The 13,581-nt window shown below is 44.1% G+C and overlaps 1 protein-coding gene across 6 annotated transcripts in view; it reads left to right on the forward strand.

Annotated features, from left to right (window-relative positions):
• The window catches only part of LOC128344558 (cholesterol transporter ABCA5-like), a 121,634-nt gene that overhangs the window by 60,720 nt on the left and 47,333 nt on the right, over positions 1–13,581 (forward strand). For all 6 annotated transcript variants that reach the window (XM_053294906.1, XM_053294907.1, XM_053294910.1 and 3 more), the window contains 2 exons: positions 2,203–2,372; positions 12,722–12,894. In XM_053294906.1, the coding sequence (XP_053150881.1) occupies positions 2,203–2,372; positions 12,722–12,894 (343 nt within the window). The remainder of the gene's footprint in view (positions 1–2,202; positions 2,373–12,721; positions 12,895–13,581) is intronic.

Raw genomic sequence — 13,581 nt, forward strand, 5'->3', positions numbered from 1 at the left:
AGCAGTGTATTGATTTGAGAAACAGAAACAAAATAGGAAGTTCTGGCTCCCCTCTTTTGGGGCAAGCAATTCATAGTTAGTAGAGATGAGTATCTTTAGATCCTTTTCTGACAGAATGGTTTTGGTATGTTTCCTATTCAGGGGCATGGCCCACTTTTCCATGGCACAGCATTTGCCTATGGAGTAGGGATGTGCACAAAATGTGATTCGTACCACATCCCCTGCACCTTTAAAATGGAGGAGAGCAGGTGCATACCTGTTCCTCTGCCGCTTGCCTCCACTTCCTGAATTAGTGATGCTCCTCCCAGCTATCTGCCCGCACCGGCAGCACAGTCCCCCAGCTGCCCCCTGGGGGAGAGCGAAGCTGGTGCTTGCATATAGCTGGGAGTGCTGGCATGTGCATGGACGGTGCTGGCATGTGCATGGCCTCCGTGCATGTACAGTGGCCATTTGCGCATTCAGCAACTATGTATGCACCATCTCTCCTCTATTTTAAAGGTGTAGGGGATATGTTACAAATCACACTTCAAATCACAATTTATGCTCTTCTCTAATATGGAGGAATGATCATAGGATTTCCTCCCTACCACCCTCAGTGCACATGCAAGAGGAACAACGGACTATTATGGAAATCAGGAGGCCTGTGCAGTGTTCCCTCTGAGGCGTGCGCATGTGCACATGCTCACAAGTTTCTTGATGTCTGCTCAGTTAATTTTAGATGCCACTCAGGTTGAATCAGGAAGGCCCCACTCTGAATACACATGTGCACACAGTGCCTTGAAACTGCCACCCAGAACAAAACTCATTCCGCACACAGATGAAAAAAAAAAAATCATCTGGGCTCACACTGGGCCCGTGTGCCCTTTCCTTATCCCCATCTGCACTCCTTCTATGCTCCCTGTAAGTTGCTCAAGTAATATGTATCCAGGCAGTAGGGAGAACTGGGTGGAGATAAGGGAGGTATGCACACGCCATTTGGTTCCTGAAGTGGCCCCGCATGCTGGTTTCATGCATGCTTGGCAGAAGCCAGGGAAAATTTAGGGTTCTGTTGTTCTGTTTGCCGATCCCTGCATGTGCAAATGTTGCACCTGTGGGAAATTGAATTATAGCTCTGTGTTTGATTTAATAATAACATTCTTTCAGTGTTGTGAAGGAGCTTTGAGGTATTGGGCATACTGAAACAAAAAAAGCGCACCATTGAGAAATGGCTGAAATTTTTAAAAATAACATCAGAAACGCCGCATTGGCATAAACGCCGCAGCTAAAGCACCAAGCACACACCCCCTCCATTTTCCATGGATAGCCATTTGCACTTCATGTGGGAGCATTTCATCCCCTAGCTCTTCTCTTCCTGCCCCCCAAAGGTGTTTGCCCAGGCAGGAGTGTCCAGGTTGGGCCTGCGCTAAAGGCCATGGCCACATTTAGCAGCCAGTGCAGGTGCCGTGGGGGCAGCAGGAGGCACCTTTAAGTGGAAATTAGAGAGTGCTTACCTCCCTGTATCGCTGGCCCTGAAAGCTCTTCCCAGCAGCAGTGGAGAATCAGTTCTACCACTCAGCTGGGGTGAGCTCTGCTTGGAAAAATGGCTGCAGCTGTGTGGCGGAGCCGATCCTCTGCTGCTGTGTGGAAGTATCAGCAGTGGTGTCTTGCTATTGTTTTTCTGTTGGATGATGATTATTTCTGAGAGGGAATCCATTGGTTGTCTCCCATCATCTGTCCATTCTACAAGATACCCATATTCACCGATATGAATATGACTATCCCCACTAGGCTCTGCCTCATTCCTGAAAAGCAGAGAGCTTTAAAGGCGTAGTTGTCTGGCCTAGGCCTAGCAGTGCTGTTCCCGCCTGGTGAGTTGCCTTTAATAGGTAAGCAGGCACTAGGGAGCATGAGGTCCTTGGGGTTGTGGATGCCAGTCCCTTAGGGGAATCTGGCCAAGAGGCAGCTATTGCCAGAGGTCCCAAATCAGGGGTTTCTGGCTTGAGAGGCTCCTGACTGTTGGGTTCAGTATCAGTGTTGATATTCTGCAGTCAAGTCGAGTATCTCTGCAGCTTTTGAAATTGGCCATTTAGACCAGTATGCTGATTGCTACTCAAGGTTGGGGTCATGCCACTTGTTACTGAAGAATAGTTACAACTATTCTTTAATTGACTTGTTATGTAATTTGGATTAGCTTTACTTATACTTTTTTCCTTTTCTTTCCAGGCTTTTGCTGTTTACAGTTTTTTTGCTTGTTCAGATTTTTATGTTTATCATACACCACTATTTCAAAAATGCCGTGATCCCTGTTAAACTGTCCCCAGACTTATACTTCCTTAAACCCAATGAAGCTCTCCACAAGTACAAAACCAGTCTCCTCATTCAAAACTCCACTGGTAAGAAATGAAAAAACATGTTGTGCAGACTTACACAATTGCACTCTTGCACAAGACCACTGACACTGCCTTATATGCTCTCACTGCCTTATATGCCCACAAGAGCGCAAGCTTATGGGAAATGCAGCTGTAAGCCTGCAGAACTTGTCAGCTACTATATTTTATTTAATTACAGTTGATTGTTTTTATTTATTTAAGTGTTGAATGGGAAGGGAGGCATCCAGTGTTGGTTATCTCCTCCTGCTTACTCCAGAAGCAGGACATCTGCAAATCAGCAAAGCCCTTAGGACCTGAATGGAGAAGATTGCTCTCAGTTTTTTCATCCTACCTAGCTCCAGAGACAGCCACTTCTCAGACTCTTTTCTTCGCTTTAGACCTAGGACTTTTATTTCCTTTCTTTTACTTCTTTTTGTCTGTGTCTGTATTCTGTGTTCTCTGAGCTACTTGTCTACATATTATTTCAGTCTCCCCCTACCCCCACTCCTGACTCTTGAAAAATTAATTTTTTAATTCTGCCTTCTTTTTCTACCCAGTTACTCCTTTTGATGGCTTCTTGGCAAGCTAAGACTGTTCAAAAGGCACTCAATGCTAGGATGAAGAGTTCCAGCTTGGGAGTTATTACCTAGACCCTCAGGCAGATGTGGGTGTGATGATTTTTGCTGATTTCCCGTTCTCCCAGAAGCAATCTACAGATATGCCCCTGAGGGTTGCACAGTGCTCTGGGAGAATCATGCCCCTGTTCATGAGTACCTGTGCTGCTGAAATCAGGAATGCAGCTGCTGCACCCATGCTTCCTTTGGCTGTGCACAGTCAAGATGCCAGCCGATAGGTTCCCACTCCCCCAGGCAACCATGAAGTTAATCAAAATTCAGGCCCCTTGTGCGTGCTCCTGTTGTGGCTCTCCTTTCAAGAGCTGCCCTACCTAAGGATGGGGATAATACTCTAAAGGATTAGATGGATAAGAAAATGGAGACTGCCCTCAAAAACACACATTATGTTTCTGCTCTGGGGTTGTGCACTTCTGATGCTGCCTCCTATTTTCTCCAAAGCCTTCAATCTGCATAGATGAAGTACTGCAGGATCCATGTTCTGATCCTGAAAGGTTATGTAAGATGTTCATAAAGGTAAAAAGAGCTGTTGTCCTTGTGACCGATGCTAACCTGAGACCGCTTGGGATAGGTCCGTAGTTGTCATGGCCTCTATGAACTCCTGAGCTGCCCCGGACAAATTGGCCTCAAAGTGAAGATTGAAGTCCCATAAGAACAGCCCTGGTGGATCACTTTGGCTTACCAGATGCCTCTGGGAAGCTCACGGGCAAGAGCTGAGGGCATGTCCTCTCTCCTGCTGTTACTCCCCTGCAACTGGGATTTAGAGGAATCTTGCTTCTGAGGCTGGAGGCCTCCATAGACCTGGGAGACTCCAACGCCAAGCCCAAGACCAAGATTGTCAGCTCACTCGGGGACTATGTTGGGTAGTGGGGTGATTGGTACAACAAAATTCCCAGACTATCCCTGATCTCCAAACTTAAGTACACACATTTGATATGGCCTAACACCTCAACAAGGATCCTGGTAAGGCAGATGTTTTTCTTATAGACTACAGTGACTCCACTTCACCGCCAAATCCTCTCACCTACTCCACAACAGAGTACCCTGGAGGGAGAAGCTGGGACCAGACCAGGCCACCAGCCTCCCCCAACCAAGTATCTATGATACATAAGAACAGCCCTGCTGGATCAGGCCCAAGGCCCATCTAGTCCAGCATCCTGTTTTGCACAGTGGCCCACCAGATGCCGCTGGAAGCCACAGGCAGGAGTTGAGGGCATGCCCTCTCTCCTGCTGTTACTCCCCTGCAACTACATACTACCCTGCAACTACATACCAGGTCAGCCCCTTCATTCATAATCAGATCAATTCTGGATGATTTCTGATTTATTCTGGACCAAACTGTCAGTACCCGACTTGGGTACCATTTGGTCCTATTGTATTGGATTCTTTTCAGTTGGTGCAGCCTGTGGAAAAGATCCTGTGCAGTGAGTAATGTCATGCACTCCTGACCCTTGCCGCTAATAAAATCTGCCAGGGAGGGTACAGGCAAATGGTTGCAGGGTATAACCTTTATTTATTTATTTGATTGATTGATTGATTTATAAACCACCCTTCCAAAATGGCTCAGGGCGGTTTACAATTAAAACAAACCACTAAAACAATAAAGAGCTAAAAACAAATTAAAAACAATATAAAAACAATTAACAATTTAAAAACATTTTAAAACAACAATTAAACAATTACAGTGATTAAAAGACCCCAAATCGGGTTAGAATATTAAAACAGATTTAAAAACCCTGGAAAGCCAGGCCAAACAAATACGTTTTAAGGGCTAATAGAGAATTCAAATTGCGGATTTCCGCAGGGTTTGCATTCCACAGCCCCGGAGAAGCCATAGAGATGGCCCGCCTCCGAGTCGCCACCAGACGAGCTGGTGGTAACTGGAGACAAACCTTCTCAGATGACCTTAATGTGCGGTGGGGATCACGCAGAAGAAGGCGCTCTCTGAGGTAACTTGGGCCTAAGCCGTTCAGGGCTTTAAAGGTAATCACCAGCACTTTGTATTTTGCCCGGAAACATATCGGCAGCCAGTGCAATTGTTTCAGAATAGGCATAATATGGTCTCTCCGGGTTGCCCCAGAGACCAGTCTGGCTGCTGCATTCTGAACTAATTGAAGTTTCCGAACTACGTACAGAGGCAGCCCCACATAGAGCGCATTGCAATAGTCAAGCCGGGAGGTTACCAGCTGGTGCACCACTGTTTTGAGGTCATCCTCCTCAAGGAATGGGCGCAGCTGTCGAATCAGCCGAAGTTGATAGAAAGCACTCCTGGCCATGGCCTCCACCTGAGAAACCAGGGTGAGGCCTGGGTCCAGGAGTACTCCCAAGCTGTGCACCTGCTCCTTCTGGGGGAGTGTAACCCCATCCAGCACAGGAAGATCTAACTCACTCCTCAGATTCTGCGCCCCCACAATGAGCACCTCCGTCTTGCTTGGATTCAGCTTCAGTTTGTTCTCCCTCATCCAGCCCATTACTGCCTGTAGGCAAGCATTTAGAGAATGAGTGCCATTTCCTGAGGATGAAAAGGAGAAGTAGATTTGGGTGTCATCAGCATACTGATAACACTCAGCACCAAATCTCCTGATGACCTCACCCAGCGGTTTCATGTAGATATTAAAAAGCATTGCTGACAGAATGGAGCCCTGGGGTACTCCATATAACAGCTCCTGCTTTGAAGAGCGACTGTCACCAATCTCCACCATCTGGTATCTACCCGAGAGATAGGAGCGGAACCACTGCAGACCAGTTCCCCCTATTCCCATCTCCCCCAGGAGACCCAGAAGGCTACCATGGTAGATGGTATCGAAAGCCGCCAAGAGATCCAAAAGGACCAACAGAGTCACACTCCCTCTGTTGATTCCCTGGTAAAGATCATCCATCAGGCCGACCAAGGCTGTCTCAACCCCATAGCCTGTTCTAAAGCCAGTTTGAAATGAGTCTACATAGATAATCAGTTTCCTCCAAAACCGCCTGGAGCTGGTTAGCCACCACCCTCTCGATTACCTTGCCCAGCCAGGGGAGATTGGAGATTGGCCTATAACTATCCATCGCTGAGGGATCCAGGGAAGGCTTCTTAAGGAGCAGTGTAACTATTGCCTCCCTTCAAACAGGAAGGCACTCTACCCTCCCTCAGCAATGCATTTATGTTATTAACTAGGCCACCTCCAACAATCTCTCCGCTAGATCGAAGCAGCCAGGTTGGGCAAGGATCCAGAGAACAAGTGGTAGGCTGTACTGCTCCAAGCAGCTTGTCCACATCATCAGGAGTCACAGATTGAAGCTGATCCAACCTAACACTGCAAGAGGGATCGCAGGATACCTCCCTCACAGACCCTGCAGAAATAGTGGAGTCCAAGTCGGCCCGAATACAGGAGATTTTATCTGCAAAGAACTCACTAATGGCGTCACAGCAGAATATCTCCGGGAGCTGATTTGGGCAGGTTAAACCCTGCTAGCTTGGCAAAGAGGCACCTTTTAACATGGTGATTCTCTTTATTTAGCAGGGGGATAATAACTGGCCCTATCCACCCTCAGCACAGTACCTCCAGTGACTGTTGCTGGTGTATATCTTATGTTTCTTTTTAGATTGTGAGACCTTTGGGGACAGGGATCCATCTAATTAATTAATTAATTAATTAATTCTCTGTGTAAACTGCCCTGAGCCATTTTTGGAAGGGCGGTATAGAAATTGAATTAATAATAATAATAATAATACCAATATTGCAATAGAATTTGGATTAGATAAGTGTGCCGTATTAATAATGAACAGAGGAAAAATAACAAAAACAGAAGGAATAGAACTGCCCAATGGAAGCAACAAAAAGATCTTGGAAGAGAAAGAACATTACAAATACTAGGGCATTCTCCAGGCGGATAACATTGCACACACTGAAGTTAAAAGAAAAATTGGAAGTGATTACATCAGGAGAGTTAGAAAAATCCTCAAGTCCAAACTCAATGGCGGGAACACCATACAAGCCATAAACACCTGGGCTATACCTGTTATCAGATACACTGCAGGAATAATAGACTGGACCCAGGCAGAGCTAGAGACGCTAGATCGTAAGACTAGGAAAATCATGACCATCAATCATGCTCTGCACCCCCGCAGTGATGTAGATAGGCTATACCTCCCTCGCAGCTCAGGTGGAAGAGGAATGCTGCAAGTCCATCAAACAGTAGAGGAGGAGAAAAGAGGCCTTGAAGAATATATCAAGGACAGTGAAGAAGATGCACTTAAAATGGTCAACAATTAGAAATTATTAAACACCAATGAAATAAAGCAGGCCTACAAGAAAGAACAAGTCAAGAACCGAGCAGAAAAATGGAAAAACAAGCCACTGCATGGTCAATATTTGCACAATATAACCAGAAAATCAAACATTACCAAGACCTGGCAATGGTTTAAGAATGGCAACTTGAAGAAAGAAACAGAGGGTTTAATACTGGCTGCACAAGAACAGGCACTAAGAACAAATGCAATAAGAGCCAAAGTCTAAAAATCCACAACAAACAGCAAGTGCTGCCTTTGTAAAGAAGCAGAGGAAACAGTGGACCATCTAATCAGCTATTGTAAAAAGATCACACAGACTGACTACAAACAAAGGCATGACAAGGTAGCAGGGATGATACACTGGAACATCTGCAAAAAAAAACAAGCTACCTGTAGCCAAAGATTGTTGGAACTATAAAATTGAAGAAGTGGTAGAAAATGAAGATGCAAAAATATTATGAGACTTCCGACTACAAACAGAACAACATCTGCCACACAATACACCACATATAACTGTAGTTGAGAAGAAAGAAAAACAAGTTAAAATAATCGACATAGCAATACCAGGGGATAGCAGAATAGAAGAAAAAGAAATAGAAAAAATAACAAAAGACAGAGATCTACAAATACAAATTGAAAGGCTGTGGCAGAAGAAGACCAGAATAATCCCAGTAGTAATTGGTGTCCTAGGTGCAATTCCAAAACACTTTGAAGAGCACCTCAACACCATAGGGGCCACAGAAATCACCATCAGCCAATTACAAAAAGCAACTTTACTGGGAACAGCCTATATTCTACGACGATATCTATAATAATAACAATGATATTGATAATAAAATTCAGCCATCCCAGGTCCTTGGGAAGGACTTGATGTCTGGATAAAACAAACCAGTCAATAACACCTGTCTGACTGTGTAAACAAGAAATAATAATAATAAATCAGTACTTCATTAAGGGAGAGCAAGATACCACCATTCCTCAAGGAAGTGATGGTAAGACCCTTGCTTGAGGCAGTGACTGGTTGGATGTGGGCTAATAAACCGAGATTGAGTCCGGACAAGATGGAGGTGCTGTTGGTCAGTAAGAGAGCCAATTGGGATGAGGGGATTTGACCAGTTCTGGATTCGGTTGCCCTCGTCTTGAAAGAGCAGGTATGCAACTTGGGGATATTACTGGGCCTGGCTCTGCTTTTGGGAGCTTAGGTGGAGGTGGTGGCCAGGGGTGCCCTTGCACAGCTTTGGCTACTGTGCCAGCTGTGTCCCTTTCTTGAGAAGGCAGATCTGGCCACAGTTACCCCATGCCTTAGTCACGTCACGGCTGGATTACTGTAATGCTTTCTATGTGGGGCTGCCCTTGAAAAATATTCTGAAACTGCAGCTAGTGCAAAATGCATCTATGATTTTATCTAGAGCTGCGCACTGGGATCATATTACACCAATTTTGAAAGCACTACATTGGCTGCCAATTGGTTTCCAGGGCTTTGACCTTTAAAGCCCTTAATGGTTTGGGCCCTGGATATCTGAGGCACCGCCTGCTCCCAAGGGTTTCTACCCACTTGATGAGGTTACTAGAGGAGGCTCAGCTGTTGTGCACACAGGACAGGACCTACTCAGTTATTGTCCCCAGACTTTGGAATGCTCTCCCGGTGGACATTCGCTCCTCAGTTTCCTTCACAGTTTTTAGAAAGCAAGTGAAACCTTGGCTTTTCACCCTGGCTCTTATACGAGTGTTGTTTTTTGTTGCTGCTGCTCTGTATTTTATGGTCTCATTATATATGCCTTTTTAACTCTTAATTAGATTTGTATTTTTATATTCCAGTGTAATATTTTTATTCTGTAATTGTTTTATAGTTTTATATTATTTTAAATGTTGTTTAAACCACCTTCAGTTTGTTTTAATGAAGGGCAGTATTCAAAAATCTAACAATAAATATATAAACTACAAAGGAGCAAGGTGAGTCTCTGTGGGCAGTTGGCACTGCTCCTCAAGGTCTAAGAGCTGGCAGGACAGCCAGAAGGGGAAACAGCCATTAGATTTCTGATTGCCCTTCCCCTGTAACGACAGCCTTCTGACCTGCCAACGTTAGTTCTTCTATTCCCTACCACCACTGGAATAGCCGCTTTATAATCAGTGGACACACCCCTGTCTCCCCGTCTCCAGACAAACCTAGACACATTGTAGACTAATCTCACCTAAGGCTCAGACAACAGAAGTTATATAAGCAACAGCTTCAGCTTCTAAAACAAGCATAAAAGAATGTACTCTGCTTCAGCTCTCAGTCCCACACCAAAGGCCCGGCACCAAAAGCTGGCTCCATTTGGCAGCCGGTTTTGGCCACTATTATTATTAATATTTATATTTATATACTGCTTTTGAAGAATGTTCTCAAAGCAGTTTACATAGTAAAGTTATATGAAAATAGTTCCCTGCTCTAAAAGGGCTCACAGTTTAAAAATAAACACAAGGAAGATACCAGCAACAGCATCAAGGGATGTTGCACTAGGGTTGAATAGGTAGAGTTACCTTTTCCTTGCTAAATACAAGAGAACTGCTGCTTTAAAAGGTGCCTCTTTGCCCAGTTAGCAGGGAGTTCACTGCTCTTGGGTTTTATTTATGATTTGACTGCTGCTTGTTCTTGTATTTTTGGGAGGCGTTTTAATTAATTATTTATTTTTATGGATATCTTTTAAGCCACCTCTTAGAATTGTTTATTTCATCAGACAAGGTATAAATGTCTTATAATAAAATGTTTTCAGATCTTTGTGAACTATGGAAATTGAGCAGCTGTACAAAAAGAAGTGCAAAACCATTTTAAATGAGCACCAGTTTTTCCTTAAAATAGTAACTTAGGGAAATTCTGCATATTTGAAAGCCCTAATATCATGTCGCAATTGAACACTGCAGAGTTTCTTTTCTGCCTTAGTTAATATTTGTTGCTTATTCTAATCTGTGAATTTCACTAGTCCTTTTTTAAAAAAACCCAATAACACTAATTTGACGATTGGCATGAAAGAGGATTGGGAGGGATGTGATTTTTTTTAAACCTCTGAAAAGAGCTTCATAAAATAGACAAATATATTCTGCATTTTTGATCAAAGAATATGAGAATCAATTGATGCAAAATAAGCTTTTAGGATCAAAGACTATAGCAGATAATTTCAGTGTTATCATTGAAGAATGCAAGTGACCTGGGAGAAATTGTGGAGGGGGAGGCCTTAATAGAGTAAAAATGAAGTGTAGATAAAATGAGTGTAGATCAGGATGATGTAAGTAAATTAGATTGGCCAGATAAATAACAGAAGAGGAAAAAAGAGCATGAGAAATGAGTGGAGAGAAGAAATGGAGGTTGAAAGGCAGGTCTAGGATTAGAGTACAGTTCAGTGGGATGAGCTGTCAAGAGATGAGGACAGGGAGGAATTAATGCTCTAGACAACAAAAGTAATTTAGGAAATGGAGTGGGGGCAGAGAGAGTACATCCAAGAAAGCTCCTACATTGATAGTCTACACCTCATGGAATGAGTGAGGTAGAGGTGGTGGTGATTGTGAAGAGATGGCCAGAGAGTGGGGAAATCTACAGTGGAGAAATCCAGCATAGATAAGTTCTTTGAGAACAGAAGATTGAGAGTGATCCTAGCACTGAATCAGTCCAAGTTAGTCCAGTGTTGTTGCCAAAAGAGGAGGTTAGAGAGAGAAGACAGGAAGCAGCTGGATTAGTGAGGCTATCGCCGTGAAGACTGAGGTCATGAAGGTTGATGTTGTCAGGAAAAGGCTAACATAAATGTCAAAGTCTGATGATAAAGTTAGGGTCTGGTGGACAATATACTACAGAAACATGGAGATGCAAAAAGGGTAGATGTACAGCATATTTATTTAATTTTTTAAATTAAAAAAATGTATACTCCAGCTTTCCATTAAAAACTCTCAAAGCAGTTTACGAAATCCATATGCAGTTAAAACAATATAACAGCAATAAAGATGATATCAAAATTAGAGACAGGAACAACAGTTAAAGTGTTACTTAACATTAAATTAAATGATGTAGGGGCTCTGCTGGCAGCCCCCACCCCATTGCAATTAGGTGCATGTGTACCCTAACCACGCCCACTACATCCACGTCAGACACAGGAAGCATCGCCAGTATTGGGAGAGGGGCCACTCAGCCCCAGTCCTGATTCTCCCCAGTCAGCGCTTCCTTCAAGCGCTGGCTGGGAGCTCCTTTCTTTGCCTCACAAGGCAACGAGGTGTGTAGGCACTACTGGGAAGAGGGGTGGCTTGGCCCTTGATCCTCCCCAGTCAGCATTTCCTTCCTTCCTTCCTTCCTTCCTTCCTTCCTTCCTTCCTTCCTTCCTTCCTTCCTTCCTTCCTTCCTTCCTTCTCTGACTGCTTGGGGGTTTCTTTTTATGCCTTGCTCAGAGCGATGCGGCAAAAGAATTCCCCAGCCAGCCAGCGCTTGAACGAAGTACCAGCTGGACAGGAGAGAAATATGATGCGCCTTGTGCTCCCTGCCGATAAGTGCTTTTTTCCATCAGCTGGTTGAGGGAGGTGGCAGGGGGTGCCCTAGGAAGGGGCAAGGAGGTGCTGTGTCTCCCCCAGACCCTGGCAGCCCGGGGACATCTGTACCCCCTTGTTCAGTGGTGGCTATGTCCCTACAAGGCACCTTTCCCTAACTGCAAGGAATAGTGGCACGTGTAATGAATGGTTTGGACAGCCACCCCACACAATTAGATAAGGGTGTGCTAGCATGCTGGAAGAACAAAAGAATGTGTATACACATCTTTATTGTGTGTAGTTGGGCTGCTCAGAGAAGAATTGTCTGAACTGACCTCTTGGAAAGGATAAGAATTGTGCAGAGAGGAAGGTGTCATGAGGTGCAGCTCTGCATATGGAGTGGTTCAGTCATTGCAGGTGCTTCAGCTCTGAAATCACAGTAAATCCTGTCAATGTAAATTTTGGACTCTAATACCTTAAGATCCTCCTTAACCCTTTTCCAAGATCTGTTAAGCTGTGTAACATGTGATATTTATGGTGAAGGGACATTGATGTTCCTTCATAATTAGATTCAATAAATGAAACTATGAGTCTTTTGATATTGTTAATGTATATGCAGCTGTTGTCCACAGTCCAAAACTCCATGGTGGCAGGGGGAGTAAATGGAGTTCCTTGTGACTGAAGGTCTCCCTGTTTGCTGCAATGCCAATGCCAGTTCTGACATTGTTGCATATGTAACATTACATTGTTGTTGTAAACCACCCAGAGACTTGCGTTTTGGGCAGTATACAAATATATTAAATAAATAATTAGAGATACATGTATAGACCTATATTTAGCACAGCAGGGAATAAGAAAGGCCTTGCATGTGCAGAGCTCTGTGTATACACTGAAGTATACACAGTATACTTCAATGTATACACAGTATATGCAGAATCTCTCTACATTTGTGATCCATGTCATTTTCTTTATTGCCTTAGGATCAAACATTGATGATATCCTCAGCTCTCTTAGGAGCCTGAATATACTGACAGAGGTTTTCAATGGTAGTGATTATGGATCAACCGGCTCCCACAGTACAGCATTAAATGGCAGTGGCTATGTGTCAGTTGCCCCCCACAGTGCAGCTTTAAATGTGTCTCATGATGATAAGGTAAGATATTCTGGTCACTGAAATAAAACATACTATCGACACTCCCCAACTTACAAATGACTCGTACTTATAAACAAAACTCCATCACATATTAAATTAATGAAGTCCCCAGCTTACAAGCGGCAATCCGCACATACAAACAGGTCATCCTTCCTAGGAACTATATGTGTTCTGAGTTATGAACATCCAGCGTACAAACAAACTTTTGGAACACAACCCATTTGTAAGTTGGGGACACCCTGTATATACTGGCAAGAAACATGGCACTTGAGCTCCTCGTTGTTTTACTGTTTACTGTGGCTTTATGCTGTTTTATGTTGTGTTCTTAAATGACATAATGATTGCTAATGTTGTTTCGCATACTGTTGCAGACAGTTCTGACTTCTGAGCACTTCTTGTTAGTGGTCCCATTGTCCTCTACACTGTGGATGTCTGCGCCTGCGTAGACATACCCCGAGAACCTTCTAGAGCTGTAAAGCCTTTTGGCGGTAGCCCCGCCCCCTGATGACATACACAGTCCCTCAGATGATGATGATGATGATGATTTTCACATTTATATCCCGCTCTTCCTCCAAGGAGCCCAAAGTGGTGTACTACATACTTGAGATTCTCTTTCACAACAACCCTGTGAAGTAGGCTAGGCTGAGAGAGAAGTGACTGGCCCAGAGTCACCCAGCTAGTTTTATG

The sequence above is a fragment of the Hemicordylus capensis genome, chromosome 2 (assembly GCF_027244095.1).
Source record: "Hemicordylus capensis ecotype Gifberg chromosome 2, rHemCap1.1.pri, whole genome shotgun sequence".
Taxonomy (NCBI): Eukaryota; Metazoa; Chordata; class Lepidosauria; order Squamata; family Cordylidae; genus Hemicordylus; species Hemicordylus capensis.